The following is a 26393-nucleotide window of genomic DNA, read 5'->3' as shown; positions in this document are numbered from 1 at the left end:
CAATTCTATTATACTCATTCAGTTTACAAATGATGTTCAGCAATTGTTCAGCACATAAAAGAGAAATATCCTTGAAAATGTACCCAATTCAGTCTTGCATATTAACAGATTTTCATGAACGTAAATAGAGTATAACAAAGGCATTATTCATATTCACCCACATTTGACTGCCGAATGTATATTCTTCGACATTACATGATAAATAAGGCACATTTTTATAATTTCCTGGATATTTCAAAATCACCAGTTCTAGAAAGCTGCTATTAATCTTGGTTATTTACTCATAATGACACTCTTGGTCAATTCCTTAGTTTTGTTATATAGAAAAATAAGTTTAGAATGTAAAGATTATCTGAAGGCTTTTATCCACCATGATTACATTAGGATATCTTCTCAGTTTTAAAACTACAACTTGTTTTCGTTTTGTTTTTTTGCTATCTTTGAGTCAGTATTGACTCAAGTGATTGCGTGTATTGGCCCCTGCATTTTTCAGAAATGGTTTCAGAAGTGGTTTATCACTGCCTTCTTCTTAGGGCTGAGAGCTAGTGAGTGGCCCAAGGTCACCCAGCTAACTTTGTGCTCAAGTCAAGACTAGAATTCTCTTGGTTTCTAGCCTGATGCTTTAACCATTACTGATTTTAAATCATCTAAAATACAATTAGAGAACCCATCATCATGCTGGGTATGATTATTAATTACTGGAATCCTAAACTACAGGATCCCTATTTTTCAAGAGGAATACAGTACAGTGCAGTGCAACCTATCTTGATCAAGATGAGAGAGCGTTAGCAAAAGACCAACCTTTCTTACCCTGGCCATCACCATGGATTTCAACTGCCATGAATTCTGAGAATAAAATTTCACACATCTAAAGAGGACCCAATTTAACAGGATGCTCTAAATTGAAAGTCAACCAATTTCAGTGTATCAGATAAACAGCAATAGCATGTCTTTCTTCTGTACTATAACAGGAGAACCAAAGAAACGGTCTTTCCTCCAAATCATTTGACATAATTTCAAAATGCAAATAAATAATATATTCTCACAAGTTTTAGGAAGTAGTAGAATGCGAGTAATGAAATGTCTGCAAGGAGACAACCAAGCTCAGAAAGCACCAAGGACTCCACAGTGACACTAGGTAATAAATACCCAACATCCAATGTTTATTTGCAAAGAAAGCAATATACTGATAATATACTTCGTATTACTATTTTCTAACCATATGGACATAAATATCTGCTCAGGAAAAATGGGGAAAATATTTTTTTTCTACAAATATTTAAAATAGAGACTATTAATTAACCATAGCTCCAGAAAATATGGTTTGCTAATCATATCAAGAGAGTTAGTGAGAAGAGAAAGGAGCATAGGGTTACAATGTCAGTGTTTAAATTATATAATAGACCTTGGGTGAAATTACTGCAAATGAGCCTGGACATCTGCAATCAATAATTGTTGAATGGCAGATAACTCTTATATCTTCTCATTTCATTCTTGATTTTATCCCCCCCCCCAAAAAAAAGGGGGGACGGAAGCAAGGATGGAAATATACTATCAAAAGACTAAAACTCCATAGTGATAATTCCAAAACTCAATATCATGGACTTCACATTGCTATTGACCAAGAACTAAAAGTCACTATATTAATTTTCTATAATGATAGTTTTATATAAAAACAGCTCACAAAGAGAATAAATGAAACATTATTTTTTTTTAGAAGATGCCATTCTCTGTCACAGTACCTTGATGATACAATCTTCAGATATAAGAGTCCTTGAATCTAAGATTTCCACAACTGCTTCAGGTATTACCATCTTTTTCATGCAGGACATATTGAAGCCATAGACGTCATCCCAGAAAGTCAATTGATCGGTATGCTTAGCGATATCACTTACAGCCACCAGGCTAATGGTACAAGAGTCAGGATACACTGCAATTAGATAAATTATTCAATAATGAGGACTGTGCAGGGGCAAATTTCTGTACAAGAAAAGCCAAATGCTGTTAAACATGCTGGAGGAAAACAAAACATTTAGATTCAGCAATTCCAGAGCTACATCTCTGAAATAAGATCCTCTAGGACTAAAAGAGATGTGTGCTTCCATGAATGGAGTGCAACAAAGCTGTAACAATTGTAGGATGTTCTTTTGCTGGGATGTGAAAGAGAAGGAGGAGAGCTTTGAGTCTAGCAAAAACCTACAGCATAAAAGAGAAAATACAAACAGCTTTGAACTGATATACTATATTTTTCTAAGAAGCATGCTCTTATTCAATTTTTATATTATTGTAATTTGATTTATATCCTATCTTCCTACTCAATTGGAGCACAGGACCGGTGCCGGCCCACAGACCGGGGGTCGGGGACCCCTACTGTAGAGAGACAAGTATTTTTCAACCTTGGCAACTTTACGATGTGGGGACTTCAATTCATTACATGCTGGGGAAATCTAGGAGTTGAAGCCCACACATATTAAAATTGACAAGGTTGAAAAACATTATCTTAGACAGTCCAAGTTTGAGTTCTTTCAGGATTTTTAAAGATCATTATCAATACTTTAAACTGGGCCCAAAAAAACATTTGACAACCAGGGCAGATTTTTCAGGTGTTATCATCTTTTTTCTTGTACCATCTAGCAGGCTGGTTGCCCCATTTTGCACCAACTGCAACAGTCTAGATCAGGGGTAGGCAACCTTGGCTCTTTTATGACTCGTGGACCTCAACTCCCAGAATTCCTGAGCCAACAGGAATTCTGGGAGTTGAAGTCCACGAGTCATAAAAGACCCAAGGTTGCCTACCCCTGGTCTAGATAGTGAGATCAAAAAGCCTAAAGAGCATTCAAATGGGAAAATCTGTTGTACCTATTTATAATCAACATATTGAATATGCTGTAGACTTCATGCTTATTCAGAATTAAACATTTGGAAGAAGTAATCAACATTACAGGATGAAAAAATATACCTATTCTTTCCTGGTAAAATAGCTAAAGAAAGTGGATTTCCCCCAAAATGGGAGAAAGGCCCAAGTTTTCAGGCTGAAAGCCTTTCAAGTATTCAATATTTTATTCTGAAAGAAAGGGGATATTATTCACACATACAAAAAAAAAAGGTCACCAGTGCAGCTGAAATAAATCAGTAGTTCTGCATAGCTGATCACTGCCACACACACTGACATAAAACACACTTTACAGGAGAATGTTATTTCTTCTACAGACAAGGTTGCTGATTTTGTGGCTTACACTTGACTTCTCATCTTCCAACTTTCCAGGCCTGTTCCTGGATTATCAACAACATCCCTCATTAAGTACTGACAAAGTGATTTGAGTCAAGCTGCTTTCCTAAACAATATACAGCAAGTGCTATATAACAGCATTTCCCCCAAAAAACATGCATACGTGTTAAATTTGCAAAGGTTGCTGTCAGATCAGCATTTAAATCCAATGGAGCAATAATAGGCTGATTCATATTATAAACCTTGTAACCTTGATAGAAAATGCCTCAGTTGTGGCAGCATTGCCCCATCCTGAAGTCGGATGACCACAATCCTGCCAGATTTTCATAGATTTTAGAAGTGGTTCTTTCTCCCCAGACACTGGTCAGAATGCAGCATGAAACTGCCTAGATACGTGCTTGGACTGTACTGTCCCAGGCACAAAATGCTGTTATAGGGGTATTGTTTTGTAGTGTGACATTTCTAATCCTATGCAAGGGTCCTTGGTGCTCTCTGAGCTTGGTTGTTACATTATATACGTTTTATTACCCAAACTCAGAAAGTACCAAGGGCCTCTCATTTCAATCCTGAGCTACAAATATTCTCCTTTATTGATTCTCCTTTATGCAAGCTGAGCAAAACACGTAGCAGGTGAGTGGCCTTAAAAACTGAAAGAAGAAATAAATAATTAAGCAAGTTCAGTCTAGTGCAGACATGTCAAACTCGTGATGTCACATGACATCACACAACGTAGCGGGACTGTTTTGCCATTGCCGGCAATGGGGTGGGCGCGGCTTCTGCGTGACGCATCCGGCCCGCGGGCCAGCAGTTTGACACCCCTGGTCTAGTGGTTAAGGAACCAGGCTACAAAGCAGGAGACTGTGAGTTCAAGTCCCGCCTTAGCCATGAAAGCCAGCTGGTGACTTTGGCCAATCACTCTCGCTCAGCCCAGCCCACTTTACAGGGCTGTTGTTGTGAGGAAAATAGGAGGAGGAAGGTTTGTTGGATATGTTTGTTGCCTTGAAGTAGTTATAATAAAGGCGAGATACAAATAAATGAATAAAAATATATAAATAAATATAGGAGTTAAGTTTTTCATTTTTCTGTAGACAGATAGGTTTTAAGAGTGAGAAAAAGAAACAAATGCATATTTACAAGGTTGACTTTGTAAGGCACTCTGAAGTGCATGTTCTAATATTATTTATTGTACATCCACATCTGCCCTTTGACTAACTTATTTTTAAATGGCTGATGATTTTAAAAATGCCAAGGAAAGGGAAAGTTGGGGGAGGTTTTTGCTTACTCTGTCTTAACAGTACAGTCTAATGTTATTTCACTGCAACCTCATTTTTTTAAAAAAAATGCTCGTAGAAAAGATCCAGTTTAATGGAAGGTATTTTCCTTCATCATCTTAAAAAAAAGAGGAAAGAGTTTTGACATATTCTGAATGTACCACTGCACTGATGAACCGGTTTCAGTCCTTAAGCCTTGCTACTTATAAAAATAAGGAAAAAGGAAAAGCAAGGAAAAAAGAAATCTCCTTTAATTCTTGGTTATTGCATCATTTTTTTATCTGATTGAATTATTTCTCAACCCAGGTGATATGAAACTGCTGATCGGACATTGCAGGGCAGCACATTATAGCACTGGTGTGGATTTGTCATCTATGTCCTTCTCGATTCACTGCCTCCAAATCATTTGTCATTAGTAACAGCTCACACTGAGAACAAAGTAAGATGGGAAATCTTTGATCCCTCAGCAATGTGGTAAAAAGGTAATACTGAAGGAACGGCAAAGCCGAAGCATGGTTGGAAGCAAACATCCTTTAAAGGTGGGAAAGCAACTACAATCAATCACTCTTTCATGTAGTACTTTTGCTTCGGATAATTTTTTTTGCCAGCATTTTACCGAGAGGTCCTTTGGGAAACTTAAGGGAGGTGAGCAGGAGATATCAAAATGACACAGTGCTATGTTAATACAGTCATAATACATTGTCAGCTGAACTGTTTTCAGTAAGAAAAGAAAAATACAGGAGGAAAGAAAAAAAAAACACAACACAGAAGGTAGATTTCCTTTCCTGCTATTTTTTTTTAAGTTGCTTAAAGCCACATGTGCAAGAAGAAATAATACATTACTTTTTTCTGAAAAAAAGAAAAGGGCATAAAAGCAGTTGCTTAAGAAGGAAAAGTATCCGGGATAGTACTTTAGAACTGTTTGCCAATGAGCTTCGGGGGGGGGGGGCAATCAAAGGGTTAGTTGTTACCTGTTAAGTCCTTCAGGGCACACAGTTGGTTATGAAGCAGCAATCGCCAACCTTTCTGGCTTGATGGCCAGGCAGAGGTGGGGGGGAGGGGATGGTTCCATGAGAGTGGCACACCGCTTGCACAAAGGAAGCTTCATGCATGAACGTGACCACCTGCCACTCGCGCAAGTGAAGCTACGTGTGCGCTCGCTACTGTGCTTGTGTAGCCCAGTTCTGAACAGGCCACAACCTGGTATTGGGCCGCGGCCCAGGGGTTGGGGACCCCGATCGCCAATTGTTTCTGCCCGCCCAGTACATTGGGCAGAGGTTCCCTCTGTCCTGGAACTGAGGAAGCATGTCTTCTCTGTTGCTGTACCCATCCTCTGGAACAGAGATTTAGGCAGCACTTACTCTTCTAGGGTTCCAAACAGCCCTTAAGACCTGGCTCTGTTTCCAGACCTGGGCTTAGTGTGTTTACAAAGCCCCTATTGTGTTTTTATTGTTTTGGCTGTTTTTAGTCCAGGCTGTCCATTTTGCTTTATGTTTTTGAAATTGTTCTGTGTATTTGAATTTTGTAAATGTCCAAAGTCTACTGAAGCGGACAGCCATAAGAAATCCAATAAATACATAAAAAAATAAAAAAAATGTTAGGTACAATGCCACGTGGACATTTTACTACACTTGGAACTAAAAGTGTTACAGGAGGGATAATATGTTTCTCTGCCACTGCCTTTAAAATCTACATTAGTGACCAAATGGAGCGCTTTCCTATTCAACCACTGATCTTAATTTACTCCCTTACTGTTTTGGTTCTAAGACAGACTGGGACTACATTCTTAGTGTTTGAAAGAATTTTAGTGTAAGGAATCACTTCAGCTTTTTTAATACTTTTTTTTACTAAGAAGCTTATTAAGGTCAGAAGCATTAGAGCTTCATTGTCTTAGCTTCACTTGACAAGCAAATTAACCACATTGCATTCCACTGAGAACACTGTGCTCCTCCAAAGCCTTAGCTGATAAACAGTTTTAACTGCAAGGTGAAAGCTTTTCTTTTTTCCCCCCCCTGTACTCAGCCTAGCAATTCTAAGCACATACACTTACCAATTGCAATGGGAGCTTCTAAATTGCATTTTATCCTAAACTGCCTTGAGCTTTATGGTTGGGAGGCATACAAATTGGTATAATAAATAATAAATAAGATACACAATTTAGGCATAGACAAATGCACAACTTAACACTGTTGACAGTGAACAGCTTAGAGTGGCAGGTAACATTTCCTTAAGGTAAGGGTTCAATGGCTCATATTGCAAATATCTCTGCCAAGACAGTGAAATTTTCAAGACAGAAATGTCTACTCTGAAGGTGATTTGAGACTCATATTATATATCCTATTGATCTATATGATTAAATTGCTGCGGTGAACTGAAATTCAGATGGCCATTTAAAATGTCTATTATGCCACTCAATTTTAAATGAAATCTGAATAGTTTAGAGTAGCACAGCTTTAACATCTCAATTAAATCAGACTATCTGCTTTCTAGAAAGATTGAAATATAAATCATCTTTGCCTCCTGGAAAGCATTTAGCATAATAAAGAAAGTAGGACAATTGTTCCAAAGCAATTGGCAAAAGTTCCCCCGTTACAAATGCCTAAATCCCTGCTAAATGAACTGTGCAGTTACACTATTGGCACTAAAATGCGCAAGGGAAGTTGATAAATATCTTATCAACTCATACAGATTTGGCAGTTAATTAATTTTAAAAACTCCATCCTCAAAGCAATGTCATTCTTGCAGAAACTATACCACATTTGCCATTTCAAAATTATCTGTAAGTTATTGTTCTTCTCACTTTGAAGGTATCTCTGTTGACATCTTGGGGTCAGGTGAAGAAATTTCATATAAAGGAAAAGGAGAAAGGAAAAGAAAAACCCAGTCGCTGCATATGTTTGATCAAGCTATCACATGTATCACAAAACTACATCGTTCCATGGATTATGATAGTTTTCACTATATCAAAACGTACTCATTATAAACCTTCTTTCCTCTACCTGGTGCAATGGTTATTGGACTTACAGCCTAACTCTTTAAAAAAAAGTCTACTCTAGAAATAATATAGGATATTTTGAATTCTCAGATTCTGATGTTTACTACTGCACACAATGCAAGAACACACCACATGTAGCACTGAAATGGGGAAATTCATTTGATCTTTGAATCCTACCAGCTAGCTGTTTTACACATAAAAATATAAAAAGCTATGAATAAGGCTTCTATTAACTTTCTAAACCAGTTGGCAGAAGAACATGAATTCCATGTTTAAAAACAAAATCATTCTATTTGAAATCCTGTCAAATTATGTTAACAATCAACAAAAGTATAATTAATGTTATTTTATATTGGGAATGAGAAACAAACATAGATTATAATAAAGTCCTTTCATTTATTTTCAATTAATAACTCCCCAATCATATCTGCACAGTTATGACCTATATCTTTTAAGAAAAGTCTTAAAAAGTATGGCTTTTCCAGTGGTCCCTGGGAAAAAATAATTTGTGACTCCACATCATATATCTATCATTAATGGATATATTAATTCTTGGATACTTAGGTCTCCCATAAATAGTTTAATATCCTTGCACTGTTTAAATAATTGAAGTTGTAGGTCAAATACCTTTTAATAATAATTTTAAAAGAGAAGAATGCTAGTTAGAAACATTTTTTTCAGCAAAACTACATACACATTAATATAGTACAATAATAAATAAACTTGTAAATTATTTTAGCAAAATGCAACAAATGCCATACCAATTTGGCTCTCTAATACTAGATGCTAGGCCAACTCTTTCACGGTGCTTTAAATACTGCAGTTTGTCTCAAAAATAGCCTATATATNGTTCAGCAAACACTGAAAACTCAACACTTCCTATTCTATTTCCAAGAGCCAAAATTAGATGTTCCTCAATCTAAACTCTGTAAATGAGAAGGAGGAGTAAAAATGCACTGGGGATAAATTTTAAGGCCGTACATGCACAGAGTGATAAGCCAGAATTCTAGTAGCAATTAGCTTACTGTAAATTATTTTAATTAAATTTGTAAACCACCACATCTCAACAATTCTTCATGTTTTATAAAATTAAAACAAACTTACATCAGCATTTAAACTACAAATAATTCACCCCTAAAGCCAACTGGAACAATTATATTTGAATCTGGAAGGCTATTACAGATGGAGTCAGTTTCACCTCCAGAAGGAGTGGTTTCTAGAGAATCGCCACTATTACTGAAAACAATTGCTTCCTGGCCTTAGCCCCACTAATCTCTTATGATAAATATTCCAAACATGCAACCTTGGTCCCAGATGGTAACCCTCAAGATACTGTACCTAGATGCCAAGTCATAAAGAGTTTATAAAACCAGCAGGTGAATTGGACCAAGAAACCTATTGAAAACCAATGCTGGGCCTGCAATATTTATATTCTCTGATCCTGACAAAATCTGCCAGATAGCACACAGGTTCCTGCAATTTGAAGCAAATGCAGTTTTTGAGTAGTCTTCAAAAGCAGTCCCACTGCATTGCAGCAGCCCGAATGAGTAGTGATGGGGACATGAATCACTGCAGCAAGGTCATGCTACAAGTATGGCTTAAACTGAAGCTGGTCAAAAATCCTTCTGGCCATTCCCATCTGCCCATTGAGCAATAGTCATGAGTTTAGAACTGAAGAACTTCTTGGGTGAGATGCAAAATATTTTCAAAGTCCAGTTGCCTTTTGGAAAAAAGATCTTTGGGGCAACCATGACCTGGATAATTGAGAAGCTCCATAGACATGAGTTTAGAAGAATTTCCTGTCACAGACCTATTCCCTCAGAAGTAGTGCTTCCACCTCAGCTTCCACATCATCAGAACAGATAGAAAACCATAATGATTATTTTAAATACCATAACACTATATTTGGTTTTTCAGTGGGTGGCATACAAACATAAACACACAATTCCAGATTTAAAATAAAACAGAATACAGGTATTTCTCCTGCTTATTCCAGAGGTTATGGGTGCTTCAACACTGGAGGTTTTTAAGAAAAGATTGGACATCTATTTGTCTGAAATGTTGTAGGGCTTCCTGCTTGATCAGGGGATTGGACTAGAAAATCTCCAAAGGTCCTTTCCAGCTCTGTGATTCTGTTACTCTCTTAAACATACTCCTCTTAAACAGACACAACTCTGATTTTTACAACTCAGCAGCCCTCTGCTTCACTGAAACCTGGCTAAATGATTTGATTAATGATAACAGTTTGCATATCCCAGGATTTAAGATACAGAGGACAGACAGAATTGAAGAAACATCCAGTAAAAAGAAGGGAGGGTGTCTCTGCTTTTATATTAACAACTGATGTTCCAAAAGTGCTTTTTCAAGAGGCAACTGGACTTTCTTGTTTTTCTTTGAAGATGTTTCACTTCTCATCCAAGAAGCTTCTTCATTTGTACCTCTATAGCTGTCTGGTTTGGCATAACAACCAAACAGGACAGACACAAATTTCAAAAGAGTTAGATAGGAGTGCAGAAAAAATAATTGCAACCAGCCTACCTTCCATTAAGAACCTGTATACTGCATGAGCCAGAAAGAGGGCTGTGAAAATATCCTCAGACCCCTCACATCCTGGACATAAACTATTTCAACTTCTTCTCTCAAGACGACACTATAGGGCATTGCATGCCGAAACAACTAGACACAAAAACATGCCATCAGTCTGCCAAACAACTAATTCCCATAACACTGTCTCATGCCCTAGGATATTAAACCATGTAGTAGGGCTGTATTACTATTATCCTTCTCATTTTTCCTATTACCTATTCCTTTAGCATCTTAAGACTATCACTTTATTGTTTGTACCTTATGGGTTATGCTGATTGTTTTCATTTAATATCTTATGACTATCACTGAGTGTTGTATCTTCTGATTCATGATGATTCTATTATGATTATGATCATGATGATTTATCACTTGTTGATTGTACACTGTATGTACACTAAGAGCTTATGCACCGGAGACAAATTCTTTGTGTGTCCAATCACACTTGGCCAATAAAGAATTCTATTCTATTCTACACATGAAAATTGGGTTTTACTAAAAGGGAAAACATAACACAAAACCAAGCTGTGATAAACTGTTTCTATGCTAGACACTAGAACCTCTATTTTTCAAGTAGTTCCCTACTTCTTCCTTAAACCTCAAATCCAGATTATATTGTTAGTTCTCCTCTTCCTGTAAACTTTGGCCACCTTAAAGAATTCCACTGGGCAGTATTCAAATCTTTTTGTCCACCAACATGGCATGTATCAATAGAACAGATCTGCCCGTCTCTCAAGTACCATGCTCAATCTGTCCCTGAACATTGGAGGGGGGGGGAGAAAGAGGGTGTTGTAGATGAAAAAAACTCTGCTATGACAGCAAAAACATGGACATACACATGCATGCATACACACATACACACACACAATTATTTTTAAAAAGACAAAGAATTCCTGAAAATAGTATTTCATTTAAGATCCAAATATCCTGTTAAATTGCTTTTGCATTATTCGTACTATGAAATGATTATCTTGGAGCTACTCCTAATGGAAAGATTATTCATTTCAGAAAATAAAGTTCTTGGTCATGCATAGCAGAATCTAGTTTTCTCCATAGTTGAACTATTTATTTAATCAGACTAACCTGAGCCTCCTTTGGCCAGATATTTGTCCCTTGCATAAATGACTGAATCCAGCATAGACTCAAAGAGGAGGAAATAGCCCTGCAAAATGACAAAAAGGAAAATAAATAAATAGAAGATTGTGTAAAATTATGTACCAGTTTTAGCAAGCTCTACAGTAGCATTTATAAACTTTGTTTTTGGAAATAAGTATTCTGAAGAATAGTCCAGCAGCTCTTTTATTCTTTTCCTATTAGTACTGCCATTTACACCCTGGTATAGCAATTTCTTTCATTAAGCATTTCACAATTCCTGAAGGAAGAGGCCACAGATTTCACTTTAATTGATTGTTAGTATCAATATGTACAAAATGTGACTAATGAAATCTCTGAAGATCATCTCTCTTTTTGTACATAAAGGGGCATAATAAAATAATAAAAACTTCAGCTCTCAAATCCAGCAAAGGTCAACCACAAATGTCATACAAGCCAAAAAGACAACTCACCCAATTCCTGCTACAAAACCACCACAGAGACAGGAATGCTTAGGTTCCCACTGGAAATTATAGAGAAGCTCAACAAATTGTGCTGGTGTGGAGGCATGCACATAAAATGTAAAGAACCTCAAGACCTGACACTGATTATATATAGGATAAAAATAATAGCTTTGTATTAAGAAGCATAGCTTCCTTTTAGGCCATGTACATGCTCTAGTTCCCAGCCCATTCCCACTTCTTCAACATGGCTGCAAAGAAGAAACTGTAAATTTGGCTTTTATTTTAGAATAACAGCACTGTGTGTCATGTGAAACTTAAGTTAATCTACTGATAAAATGAATTCGCTTTACAAACTATATTTGAACTACAAATCAAAGTTTAAGTTTAATCACAGTTTGCCTGGATTAAATCGGGTTAATGTACAAAAGAAATTAAAGTTTCTGAATTCCTCCTTAGCAATATCCTGGAAAGCAAAGGAGGGTTAGGACTGGGTTTCTCTCAAAAGGCTGAACACCAGATTATAATTATACCTAACAGCCAATAATATTTTATTCTCAGAGTGCACACCAACTGTGCATAGCTGGAAAGGTAGGTTTGAATCTCAGCATATGCAAAAGGATAGGAAATCTATTCTCTAAAAAAGGAATACAGCAATGAGAAAGAAGCAATTTTTCTACTGATAAGAAGGCTCAACTTTATTTAGAACCGAGGGTTAAATAAGCAAGGTTAAGATAGCGATTTTATTTTGGAGAAAAATAGCAGCCAGAACAGCTTGATCCAGAAAGTGCTTCTGACAGAAAGCTTTCATCAGTTTCCTACTGAACAGCTCTCTCTCTCTCGCTCTCTCTCTAGCTGCTGTTTGCTCAAACAACAGCCCTAGGGACAAATGGCAAGCAGGTTTTTTATAGCAGGACATATGTATATTTGCATCCAACAGTATCTTTTGTATCTCTATGGAGCATTTCTCTCTGCACAAGGAGACCCAAGATGTCTGCTGTTCCTCCTTCTGCACTGCACTCCCTCCCCCCACGTGTACATGAAAATCAAGGAATCCTCCACAAAAAATGTGTCACGTAGCATGGAAAGGTATAATGAAAACTGAGTATTACACCCCTGGGAAGGAGAAATGTTTTCTGCTAGGACAAAGCCATCACTGGAAGCAACCAATTATTGCATTAATACATCATTACCTTTCTCAGCCATGCTAAAAAAAGCAGACCACCAATAAAATAACTGGTATTTTTTTTAGAACTCACTGTTCTCTTCTGATATTTTCCAGGCTGATACTGCAGTTTTAACCTCAACCATCCAAACCTCCTTTATGGATTATCACATCCTGTAAGCTGCTAAGGGGTTGTCCATCATATTGAATCAAGTCATTCATCAACAATCTCAAAATGTTTTGCTCTATGTGTGGTGCTAATCTCTGCTGTAATTTAGAATGTAATTTCACAGGCTGCTGCCTCACCTGTAGGGGTGCCATCTGGAAAGAGAATTATACCTGACATTTTTGGTCTATGATGCTTGGAGATTTTTCTGCTTCTACATGGACAAGGTGTAAATTTAAAAAATATTTTTTAAAAAGTTGCATTATTAATTCAAAATTAATTAAAGCAAAGTATTCTGTACTGCACAGATTTGTGAGGAGAATGCTAATGACGGAAAGCGGCAACCAAATGAAGACATACAACTGACTTGCTTTTTCTTAGATGAACAAAGAAAGGCTGTTTTATTACTGCATATTATAGAAGTGTTTCAGCTATTAAAAGTATTTGTTAGTGCTTATAGCAAATAGAACAAAGATATAAGGGCTTTGTGAGATATACTGGCATATCTAGGTGACAGAAACGTACCTGTATATTAAGATTCATAGAAACAGAAATAAACAATAAGATTCTGGATGTTGAATAATAAAAAAAATGCTCCTGCATGCAATTTTATGTAGGTGAAGGCTCATTCTCCGAGCTTGTGGGTTGGTTTTCAAAGGTTTCGTTGCCGGACTAGATAAAATGTTCAGCGGGTTTTAGGGTATGTCAGTATCGGTGTTCTTTATAAGGGCTTCATGTGGTCAGTAGGTCTCGTGATGGGTCAGGTGTGGGTGTGTCAAGTGAGGGTCTTGTGATGGGTCAATTTTATCTCTAGATAGCAAGTTTGCAATTTCAAGTTTGCTTCAAATAAAATTGTTGTAGGGATGAGCCACACAGCACTGAAATGTGTTTGTTTGTTTTTTTTTAAAAAAGGCTTTAAGTCCAAACTTAATTCCCCACCACACACAAAAAAAACCTGATTATTCCAAGCTAGCGAATTCAAAACTTGGAAAAAGCTCTAGGCTTAGTTCAACTCAGTTATAATTATCTTTCATTCTGCTTTCAAAACATGTTTGGCATTATTATTATTATTATTATTATTATTATTATTATTATTATTATTATTATTATTATTATTATTATTGATCATCGCACAGTCAGCCACATGTTCAGACTGGATTTGGCATTTTTGACTACCTATCTAGTCCTTACCAAGGACCTGGGATAGGCAGATGTGGATGTTTGATGGTATTACAGATATCGTCGCAGGATGGAAGCAGTTCCCAGTAAGGCCGCCTTTTGCAATTGACTAATGGCGAATTTGTCAATGCGAATGGTGTTCAAGTGGTGCTCCAGTTGTTTTGGGATTGCACCCAAGGTGCCTATTACTATTGGTACTACCCTTGCTTGCTTTTGCCACAGTCTTTCTATTTCTATTTGTAGGTCTTTGTATTTTGTTATCTTCTCCAGTTCTTTCTCATCTATTCTGCTGTCTCCAGGCACTGCCACGTCCACTATCCAAACTTTTGTTGTTTTGTTGTTGTTGTTGTTGTTATATTATTATTATTATTATTATACTGTCTTATGCATTTTGATGCTATGCTACCTTTGATATTTAAGAGATAGATAACCTTTATTGTCATTTTAAAGCCGTGTAAAAAACTCTTTAAGAACATTCCAAGACAATTAACTTTAGTTTTCTGAACATTCATTTTCTATACATTTTCTATCTTCTAATTACTCTGTTCATTATCCTTCTTGGAACTCGTTTCCTCATATCGCAAGCATGGATTCTAATATGATTTCTTCAATGATTCCACTGATCCCAAGAGATGTCTTCTATAGTTTTTCCACACCACATTATTTTTCTCAAATTCCTGCATAGTGTGTCTATCAGGACTGGGCAAACATCAGTTCTGGCCTACATCTGTCAATATCTCTTCATTTGCAGGGATTTTTTTTCCTCCAGTAATTTGCCACCTACACTTGGGCGAAGAAGCTACAACAGTGATTTGTCTGTGCCTCTGGCCTAGAAGCATTATAGCTAATGAATATATGAACAGCAGTAACTGGTCACATTTGCCATTTGTTTCTTTTATCAAGTGTAGGTGGCAAATTCGACTGAGGAATCACAGGGATGCTGGAACCAGAACCAGAACTATTATACACTGTCACTGCCTACTGATAAGACCAAGATGGGATGGGGGGCAGAAGTTAGCTAAAAAAAACCCTCCCACCTTTTTCAAAGCCAGCCCAAACCTAGTAATGCTCCTGGTCCATTGCCTGTTCTGCCATGTCCTGATCATTGGTTAGTGAACACCTTAATCACACAACTTTCTCTGTAACAGCTATGCAAAGTACTCTGGATAAGAGGATGCTGCTGGTCAGCGCTTTGTCCATTTCTGTGTTTATTTAGATTTGTATTTATACAGATATATGCATACCTGTGCCTGCCCATGTGTGCCCATGTGTGCATCTAGCACTGACTGCAAGAAAGTGATCCTTATACATTAGAAGAAAAATTCTGCCCATGGATTTAACACAGTCTATTTCCTTCTGGTAGCAACATTTCAATCATCAAGATGTGAAGAAAAAGCACGCTCACGTGCTTCTCCCAAGAGCATGTGCTGAGTGAATGGTCTCCCTTTATAAGTAAAATGAATATTCTGAAAACCTAGCACCAGCGTGCTGCACAGCTGATTTCATTTCACAGCTTATTATTTGTAAAATTACTCTAATTAGTGTTAAACATAATTTCCTTTTAAAATTCAATACCTCACAGGAACAGAAGTACAATTCTGTCTGGACTGAAGTCTGCTCATTTGATTTATCAATACCAATATTGTCTCACTAGCAATATCCTACTAGCAATATACACTAGCAATTTTGTTCAGCTTCTAAAAAAGCTCCCTTTTTGCAGTGCCATTGTAACTTTGAATGCTTATCAAAGTATTCAGATACTTTGAAGTTTTTAAGAAGAGACTGGACAGCCACTTGTCTGGAAAGGTATAGGGTCTCCTGCTTGAACAGGGGGTTGGACTAGAAGACCTCCAAGGTCCCTTCCAATTCTGTCATTCTGAATTCTATCTACATGCAAATACATTCACATATGTGCACGTATAGTTTCTTCTATATCTTTTACATGCCACTTGATGGCTATGATAAATCATGGTGAAATACTAGTCTAAAAGATTTCAAACAAATGTTATTATGTCATTACTGGGGCAAATTATTTCCTGTCATTTTAGAACAGGGGTGTCAAACTGCCGGCCCGCAGGTTGGTTTCATCATACCAGAGCCGCGCCTACCCCATTGCCGGCAATGGCAAAAAAGCTCCGATACGTTGCGCAACGTCACATGACGTCGCGAGTTTGACATGTCTGTTTTAGAACAAGAACACAATAGTAACAATGATTAAAAATATGACCATTTGCCACATAATATTTTAGCACGTTTGAAATTATGGCTCCACATTTATGCAAAACATATTCTTACCATCCATTCAGATATGATAACATCTACTTTTTCAACAGGCATATCAACTTCTTCAATTCTTCCTTTGATCAAACAAATACTATCTTCAAGTCCATTGATCCTGCAAGGCAAAGGGCAAGGGCATGTTATATGTTTTCTAATTATGTTTTACCTGAAAGTACTCCAACATTACTATTAATAAGTATTTGTAATAACAGAGAACTGTTCCACAAATGTTTTTTGCTAATACAGCTACATTGTCTGTACTCAAGAATTGCAAATCGTACTTGCATAGGAATCCCTTGTATGATTTTAAGTGAGATACCACAGAACACGGTACTGAAGAACCTAGAAAGTTTTGCCTATGAGACATTAAGAAAATGGATGTTTTGGACTGACCTATGGGAATCCACAAACAGACCCTCCCTTATTTGTTACTAACATAGGCCAGCAGGATTTGGAGTTCAATAGAAAATCAGCCACTTCATTTTCAAATATTTGCTTGGGAACGTATGCCTCTGATTTTCTCCTAAGAAAAAAAAGGTATTGATGAACAATAGAAGAAGACAGCCTAGGGAAATGCTAGCATTTCTTCGAGATAGCTGCAGTGCTTTTAGCCTTCTGAGTCTCAAGGATGCTTTTCAATAGTTTAGGGAAGTAAGTACTGCTTCCATAAGCATTGTTAACAGTATTACAAAATTATTATCTGAGATGTGCAATCCTTTATTTATATAACACAGCTTATTCTTCTCCAAGACTTAGATGCAAATTTATTTATTTTCAGAAAGGAAATACGTAATAGAAAATGTAAGCCACTAATACAAATGTAAAGGAAAAATGAAAAAGCGAATACTATAGTGTGGGGTCTTTGGTGCTCTCTGAACTTGGTGTTTGTTTGTTTTTTGCAGATTGTTCAGATAATATCATCAGTGTACCACCAAGTTTAGAGAGCACCAAAGACCCTACACCAGGGGTAGGCAACCTTGGCTCTTTTATGACTCGTGGACTTCAACTCCCAGAATTCCTGAGCCAACTATGCTGGCTCAGGAATTCTGGGAGTTGAAGTCCACGAGTCATAAAAGAGCCAAGGTTGCCTACCCCTGCCCTACACAGTTCAACTCTGAGCACAGGTATTCTCTTCTATCAAGTACTGTAGGTTTGTATCTGGAAGTGTTAAAGAGTTTGTAAAGCATTCAAAAAGGGCTTTTTGCATAGTTTGTTAATATGAGTGAAGCACCCCTTCTCAAAACATTAAAAGTCACATCCTTAGGAAACTTATGTAGTTATTTCAGACATGCATTGGTATGCATATATATGCCCAGATAATTGGAATGCCAGAGACATGAAGGGCTATGCAAGAATCTGTATATAAAAACAGCTAGGGGAAAAACAACTACATAAGCATTCCAAAGGCTGTTTTAATGCTGTGAAGAGACTAACGCTAATCTGCATTAATGTATTTTGCACTTCTTTCAAATGCTTTGTACAGTCTCAATAAGTATTCACATCTCTTATTTGATTTTATACATCCCACCAATTAGAAGCTTCCAAAAATCAACAGATGATTTCAAAATGCGCTCATATGTTGCAAATCAATTGGTCTGCCATTAAAATTATGTTAAATGAATTACATTCAAGTTTTAATTATAAGATCAGAGACAAATATGAGTTTGCTTTGGTGACTGAGAGAAAATCTGGGAGAGAGAAATCTAATAGTCAAATGGGCTTTAACCAAATATTCACAATTTTTGAACCTAGTGGAATACACCAAAGTGTTCTGTAAGCTTTTTTATAAAAAGAATTATATTCAGATACTTACTTTCACAAAATGATTTTTAATCTGTTGATAAATGGAAGTTTTAACCAGTCCTTTCCATAAATGACACCACTAAATTTTAGTAAAGTAACTGATGTTTCTAGTGTTTGTGAAAACAATCATCCTAGTTAACGGCAGTATTTTAGCTGAAGCATGATGGTGTAATATCAATTTCCTTTATGGATATCCTATTTTTTCACATTTTAAATAAAAATATGTGCAAGGAAACTCAAGATTAAATTACTCAAGATTAATAGCACTTTCTCTGAAGCACAACTTATCAATCTTTCTTTCTTTTGCCATTGTCACGACAGCTAATACCAGACAGGGCAGTGTAATTATTCACACCACTGCAATTTATTTCTCCGGCACAATGATTATCTATATTCTTTCTTAAACATTTATTATAGTACAATCACCTTACATCTGATGTGCAACAGAAGTCAGTAACCTCATTATAATTTTAGCATTTTAGAGGATAAACAGCAATGAAAAGCTTCATGAACTCAGTAATTCCATACTAACCATAAATTAACCAAATTAGGATTCTCTGGCAATATTTACATTGAAAATAATTACTGGCATCCAATCAAGAGTAGTGTTATTTTTGAAATTAATATCTCATCTTCTCATTTAATTCTGGGTTTCCCTGGGCATTAGGTCTATCTTTGACACTCCCCAAACACCAATTGAAACAAAACAAATGAAATCCAAATGGATTCCACCAATACTTGAGGAGGTTCCCGACAATCTTACCAGCAGTTCCATTGAGCACCTGGCTGCTTGCTAATATAGAGGTGGCCTGGCCACTTGATGAAATTGCTCCTGAGTGGTCTCTCTTTGTGTATTTCACCTTGAAATGTGTCTTTTGTTTACTGAGAAGCTCCAGGAGATGAAGCAATATATCACGATTGACTGCACTAGTGAAGGAAGACAAGAAGCTAGCTTGGCCAAGCATGGAGAACCAAACTCAAATTCAAGCTTCCACTGTGGCAATAAGACAGGAGAAGCACACACTTTTTTCCTCTTTCAATGCACTGACAGGCAGTGGCATTGTTTAGGGTAGTCCTTTGGGAAGAGGGTCTCGCATAGACTCCTACCTGGTTGCTGCAATGAGTGTGCAGCTTTGTGTGGATAAAGTCACTCAGATTCACCCATCTCGACTCTTCATAGGCAGAGTTCAATGTGTGTGACTGGGATAGTATTTTGTTATTTTACCTGGGATTCATTTTGGCCTACTGGAGTGTAAAGAAGTAATATGGTTCTCTCTAATATGTCCTCAGCCATCTACAGTTTGGATCCATGCCCTCTTCCCCAGCTCTTTCAGAGAGCAGGAAAAGGGCAACAGTCAACTCCAGGAGATGATCAGTGCTTCATTTTTGGAGGATATACTATATTTGCAACTCTGAAAGAAGATGCAGTTTGCCCTTCAGCTTAAGTTTCTTTCTAATATTTTCTTCCTCTCTTGGGCTTAATATTTGGTAAATTGCTACATTTCTTCTCCAAGGTCATCTAGTTCTCTATGGCCTGCTTCTTCCTGAACCTAGCAATTTTAAATAATTATTATCTTGTTTCTAACCTTCATTTTCTTGGGAAGGTTACTGAGACTGGAGTCATTGTGGGAGGACTCTAAAGAGAGATTATTTAGACTTGTTTCAAAGTGGGACAGCACTAATCGCTCTTGTGGTTGACCTCTGTTGGGACCTGGATGGAGGTGGAATATCCCTATTCTTTTAGAGGTCTCATTGGCCTTGATACAATTGACCATGGTATTTTTCTAGAATGCTTCTGGTTGGCAAACTGGGGGCAATGTTTTACCATTTCTACCTTATCAGGCAGTTCTAATTTATGCAGGTGGAGATGTCAGTCAAGTATTCACTCTCTTTATGTACTACAGGTAATCCCTGCTGCGTGCGTTTTAATGAGCAAGGGAGTGATCTTGTTCGAGGCACAAGATTCACTCTACAGGTTTTCAAATTACAAGTGGAATGGGCAGGCTCCATTACACTCGTAACTCGAGGACTACCTGTATACTGGTACCTCACAAATAAAGGCGAATATATGTGTCCCAGGACTGACCCAGATTGTATATTTGTACCTGCCTCTGAAGATCAACTAATCCAGAATGTAGTAACCCTGTGGTCTTTCACCAAGGGTCTGTTCACTTTTACCAGCTTCATATCAGATTCTCAGTGCAATTTAAAGTGTTCATCATAGCCTATAAACTCCTATCGTTCCATCACTGATATGTGATTTGGCAATGAATTAGCTGCAAGATTTTCTCAAACCAGAATTGACTTGCCCAACACATGCATCTTGAGAGAAACTGTATGTGATCCCTCAGTTCCATAAAGTATGAAGGGAGAGGACTCCCCACCGAAATTATACTGGCTACTATTCTTTAAACACTGTGAAAATTTTGAAAACTTAAGTATTTGGGGGCCTTATGTGAGATGATAGAATGCTTAATCTGATTTTTGATTGATATATAATAAATTATTAAAAATTGGTTTTATAGTTGTTTTAGACTTTTCAATAATGTATTTTAAATAGCTATTTTACTCTTATAACAGCTGAGAGTTTAGTGATTGTGACAGTCTTAAACTTGATAACATCTGTTAAACGTAAAATAAACCAAAAATACAGATACAGCCAAATGTATTGATACCCCTCCACTTTTTTCCGAGAAATAAGTTGAAACCGACACAAGGAAACAGCATCCATCATTTCTTTATTCCATACTCCATACAGCAGACGTTTTGCTTTTGATATATGACTTAACATATTCTTGCAAATAATAAATCAAATGATTTCCCATCTGTAAAAATCATAGTGACAGTAGTGGGGAAGTACTGCTTTCAAAAAAGAAATAAACCAACCTTTCAAAGTAAGTGAGTACTTCTGTTCCCCGTTGCTTGCAAATAAAATGATGCATTATAGGAGGATTATTCCCCGAACATTTATAACACTGACTTTTTTGAACAACATAGTTATAATTTTATCCTGCAGAAAATAAAAAAGTAAAACATGGCCTGCTTACAGGTCACAGGTCTTTATTAGAAGCCCAAGAATACATGGCTTCCATTTAATGCCTAGTCTTGGAACAAAAATAGGCCTGATATGACTAAAGTCCCTTCAAAGTCTCTTTAAGCATTATCATTTATTTTAATGAAGTCAAATTTGTGAAGGGTGCCTACCTAATGATGTCCATGGCTTGATAAATGATTTCAGATTGATCCACTCCTATCACCTTTTTTGCACCTGCTTTGGCAGCAAACATGGAAAGGATTCCAGTGCCACATCCAACATCTAGGACAATCTAATAAAATACAAAGAAAAAAAGCAAGTTATTGCAATGGGATAATGGTTACAAAATAATGATGAAGACATTGAATGATGTTACTAAATAATATCTGTAACCAAAAATCTAGTTATGCATACTCAGTGTTAATGTTTTCTCGAACAGAAATGAGTTCTAAAATATAAAACTTGAAAATTCTGAAGTTGTTAAAATTTACACTGAAAGTCTTCAGAATCTAGAGTCTTGATTAAAAACCATTTAACGTCTTACTGCAGGAGTCCTCAACCTTGGCAACTTTAAGACTTGTGGACTTCAACTCCCAGAATTCCTCAGCCAGTTTTGCTGGCTGAAGAATTCTGGGAGTTGAAATCCACAAGTCTTAAAAGTTGCCAAGGTTGAGGATCTGTCTTACTGTTATAAGCATATGTCTCCTCAGTCCACAAAAAAAACCACCCCTCTTCAGATGCAGAACAAAAACATTTGGCACTTCTGAACTCATGTTGCAATTCTGAGATATTCACAACAACCAGCAGTACCAGGACACCTGGCAGCCTTCAACAAAATTGCTTGCCAATAGACCAGAGGCAAGAAACACTTAGAACCACATTTAAGCCATCAGGTCCAACTTCCTGCTCAGCACGGGAATCCAAGTTAAAGAATCCCAGGAAAATGGTTGTCTAACCACTCTTTGAACACATCCAATGAAGGGTTATCTGCATTCTGGGGAAAAAGGGGGAGGGGAAACAGTACATAAGCTGTACTGAGTTGATTGGTACCTGAACTAAAACATGCATTTTGAATGTTTTGGTCCAAATATCAAATAAAGCGGTGCTGTTTTGTTTGGAACATGGACCAAAATAATGTTATTTTGAGCAGAAGTGGGAAGAAAAGATCAGGAAAAAGAAATGGACATTAATGATCTGAGAGAAGAAAGAGAAGGAGATGAAGGTGGAAAGATCAGGTGGTGGGTTGGCCAGTAAGATCTGCTGGTTGGCCAGGGGTCTGTTTCTTACTGATCAAAACCATGACAAAACGCACACAGAATTCTGGCTTCATGATAATAACCATGCATGTTCCACATTAGTCTCTGTCACTAATAGCAGCGAAATCAGGCAATAAAAAGTCAGAAATCATTCTGAATGTAGAATCATTCATGGTTTATCATTCTCCTAACAAGCTAGAATCTGAAGGAGGCTTTATTTTATTCTTAGTTCATAACTAAAAACAAAATCAGAGATTTTGCAATAACTTTTAAGCCGAAGAAATAAAAAGAAAATTGTCTGCAAGGAAGAAAGGAAAATATGAAATGGATTTGTTTGGGAAGCTATAAACTCTTGTGGCCACAAGGGACTGCCTCTGAAGGGCTGCAGGAACAGAGATCAGATTTGTCCCCCATTTCTGCAGCCTGCCAGAGGAGTTCTCCTCCTCTGGCAAGCAGCCCTTTTCTTTTGGGGAGGGGATTCCAGCTACATGCAAACCCAAACCCTTTGGCTCTCAAAGTCCTGCCTGCCAGGTGTCAACGCTGCTAACATCGGATGTTTTTGCATAGACAACAGATGGAAATGTAGCCATCTTTTACCTTTTGCTTTTAGAGTTAGATGATGCTGGGAGGGGGAATGTGAAGGAGAGTCCAGCTAGACATAACAACACTAAACCTAGCTTGGGAAACAAGGTTATTTTAACCAGAGCTGATAAGGAATTGGCAGCTGGAGAACTGGAGAGGAAGTCCATGCTTCAAGCTAATTGGGGAATGTGATTTATGGCTGTTAATTGGAGGAGGGAATTGTGCTTTGATACTATGTGCTCAGGGGAGGGGAATTCAGTTTTTGGCTTCGATTTTGCAGTGCCAATGTTATGCTACTCAAAATAAAGATTCTTTAAGGTAAACAATGCCTCAAAGTTCTTTTGAAGAGTTTCATCTGTCGGAACCATGACATTAGGAGGGAATCTCAGTTGTGCGGCAACTTCCTTGCTGGCTCCTCCATTGACTTTCTGGGGAAGCTGGCAGAGAAGATTGCAAATGGGAAACATAACTACATTTCCTTGTATTTCCCCACAACAGCAACCATGTGAAATGAGAGAGTATGACTGGCCCAAGGTCAGCCAGCTACCTTTAATGGTTAAGGTGGGAGTTGAACCCCCAGTCTCCTGCTTTCTAGTCTGGTACTTTAACCAATGGACCAAACTGGTATAAAAAGCTGCTGAAACAGCTAGCAGAATTTTTAAGTCTTGTCAAAACTCAGCAAGAGTGACCAATGCACTTTCCATCATCCCCAGGCATGACCCCTGACTAAAAAGGATCCAGATAATGTTTCCTCAGGGATGTTTTGTAGCTAACATCCTACCATCTCCATAAATTTTCCCCAAAAGACAGGTTAAAGGCTGGACAACAATTATTCAATTCAGCTGGGTCCATAGTAACCCTTTTAAGGAGGGGCAATCAAATGCTCTCTTCAGTGACACTGACATCTCCCCTTCCTGCAGGACGCATTTACAAAATCCTACACTCATTTTCCTGAACTTTCTCTAGCAGTCAGATGGGACAAAGATCAAACCCACAAGTGCAAAGCTCCTTTCCTAATAAACAATTTTAGCACAGAAAGAGAGCAATTAAAAAACAAAATGAATAGATATGGATAAAATACTATGGACCCAAAAGACAAAATAGCACATGTGCTTGAAAAGGATAGTATTAATATCAACCTAAAGGCAACTTAAGGTACCATATTTTCCGGCATATAAGACGACTGGGTGTATAAGACGACCCCCAACTTTTCCAGTTAAAATATAGAGTTTGAGCGAGAGAGAGAGGGGGGGAGAGAAAACTTGATGAGTAATATGCCAAACCACATGTATAAAGGAATAAAATAGAATACCCGTATTTTCCGGCATATAAGACGACTGGGCGTATAAGACGACCCCCGACTTTTGAGAAGATTTTCAGGGTTTAGAAAGTCGTCTTATACGCCGGAAAATACGGTAACTGAAAAGCAAATCTTCCTATACCAGGGGTCTTCAAACTTGGCCCTTTCATGACTTGTGGACTTCAACTCCCAGAATCCCTCAGCTAGTGTGCCTGGCTGAGGAATTCTGGGAGTTGAAGTCCACAAAAGGGCCAAGTTTGAAGACCCCTGTCCTATATTTTAGCCACCATGGTATCTAAACTTTCTTCTCAAGCTTCTCTGATTGATGTTCCAAATACTTATCAGAAGGAATTAAAACAATGAGCTTCCACCATAGCAACATGGAATGGAAGCAGACCCTTGCCTTTTTTTTTTTTTTTGGCAAAGCTGGATCTTATATCTATTCATTATCTTAAAAAAATGCCAACTGTAAAGAAAATGTTACCACAATTATATTTCTTCTTATTTATACAGATTAAATTATATGACAGCCAGCAGAACCATAGAGAAAATGCATCTCTCCCCTTGCAAATAATATTTTAAATGTTGGCATGGCAGTAAGAATTGTCCATTTCTTGAAATAAATTAAAAGATTTTCACTTTAAAATGAACTCATTCTACACAATAATGAGGTGTTTTTTGAAATGTGCTGTGTTTATTAAGTATTTATATAGACTTAAGATATTTAATTTTTTAATATATGGAAATTTCAGGTAACTCTCTAGCCCAGGAGTGTCAAACTGCCGTCCTGCAGGCCGGACGCGTCATCCAGAAGCCGCGCCCACCCCATTCCCGGCAATGGTAAAATCGGCCCGATACGTTGCGCGATGTCACGTGACGTCGCGAGTTTGACACCCCTGCTCTAGCCATATAAGCTATAAATGAAGTATTTCCTTCATCTGTATTATGCTAATGATCATGATGGTGATGAACTGTAACTCTATGGACTTACCTTTTGCTTTTCAATATGTCACTGAACAAGGGAAGTTGTATGCAGACAAATACTTAAGTTCTACAACTTCCTCAATCACTGAATAATTATGATTGAGGCACTGATTTATGATTCATCTACATTTGATGAATCTCTACAAATGCCTCTACAATCTGCATTTGGGTTATCTGTTGTAGTAGTTCTGTTAACCTTTGTACGCCAATCCAAATAACCATTGTGAGATGAGCTGCTACATAAATCATTTAAATATATAAATAAATTTCTTCAGATTCTACTGACTAAAATTAAGTACACACAAATTCAGCAGATTCACACAGGAGCATGGAAGGCATATTTAGATCTTATGTTAAGATGTGAACATAGTAAAATATGAACAATTCGAAGGACTGAGACTATTTTAATAAATCTATCCAATTTCCATGCTAGCAGGACAGAGTTTTGTATCAATAATAAGTATACATGTCTAAATGCAGTTTTCAAAATTAGTACTTTAGCTCTCCCAACACCAGCAGAAGCTGGAACAGTGACATTTTTAAGAAAATAGAATTAAAGAAAAAATCTATTTGAACAAAAAATATAAAACCAATTAGGAACTGAAGAAATGCTGCAATATTTTGAAATATTGTCAGTTATTTTATAATATCCATTATATAGAATCAAGCAGAGTAGCAGATTTCAATCCCACCTTATAGAGTTTTTTTTAAGCGAGAACCCACAGATCCAACAACTTACTTGGCAGAAACATGTTAAAAATTAAGAAAGTACCTGTTTTTGAATGATCTGCCTGTGAATTTGTGGTCTTTGCCACAATCAAACTCAGCATTTTTCTTCCACAAACATTTATTGCTGGGTTTTCCCATCCTTTTCAAGCACTATTTTTGATTATTGTAAATTAAACTTTCCAAAGCCCAAAGGTTGAAAACTATATCCTAATCAATATCCTATCTGCCCCTAATTAGAGTAAATGATTCCTAAAACAATTTTTCAGACAATGTTCTCTTTAAAA

General features: G+C 37.2%; 1 protein-coding gene across 1 annotated transcript in view; it reads right to left on the bottom strand.

The window, feature by feature from the left end:
* Positions 1 to 26393, bottom strand: part of PRMT3 (protein arginine methyltransferase 3) — a 68071-nt gene that overhangs the window by 25217 nt on the left and 16461 nt on the right. Inside the window, exons 8-11 of the mRNA XM_029286019.1 lie at positions 21429 to 21550; positions 16437 to 16536; positions 11162 to 11240; positions 1743 to 1930 (exon numbers count right to left, since the gene is read on the bottom strand). Coding sequence (XP_029141852.1) covers positions 1743 to 1930; positions 11162 to 11240; positions 16437 to 16536; positions 21429 to 21550 — 489 coding nt within the window. The remainder of the gene's footprint in view (positions 1 to 1742; positions 1931 to 11161; positions 11241 to 16436; positions 16537 to 21428; positions 21551 to 26393) is intronic.

Source organism: Protobothrops mucrosquamatus, unplaced genomic scaffold, assembly GCF_001527695.2.
Source record: "Protobothrops mucrosquamatus isolate PMUCROS unplaced genomic scaffold, P.Mucros_1.0 scaffold2711, whole genome shotgun sequence".
NCBI lineage: Eukaryota > Metazoa > Chordata > Lepidosauria > Squamata > Viperidae > Protobothrops > Protobothrops mucrosquamatus.
Note: the sequence above shows the minus strand (reverse complement) of the source record. Positions and strands in the feature narration are given on the sequence as shown.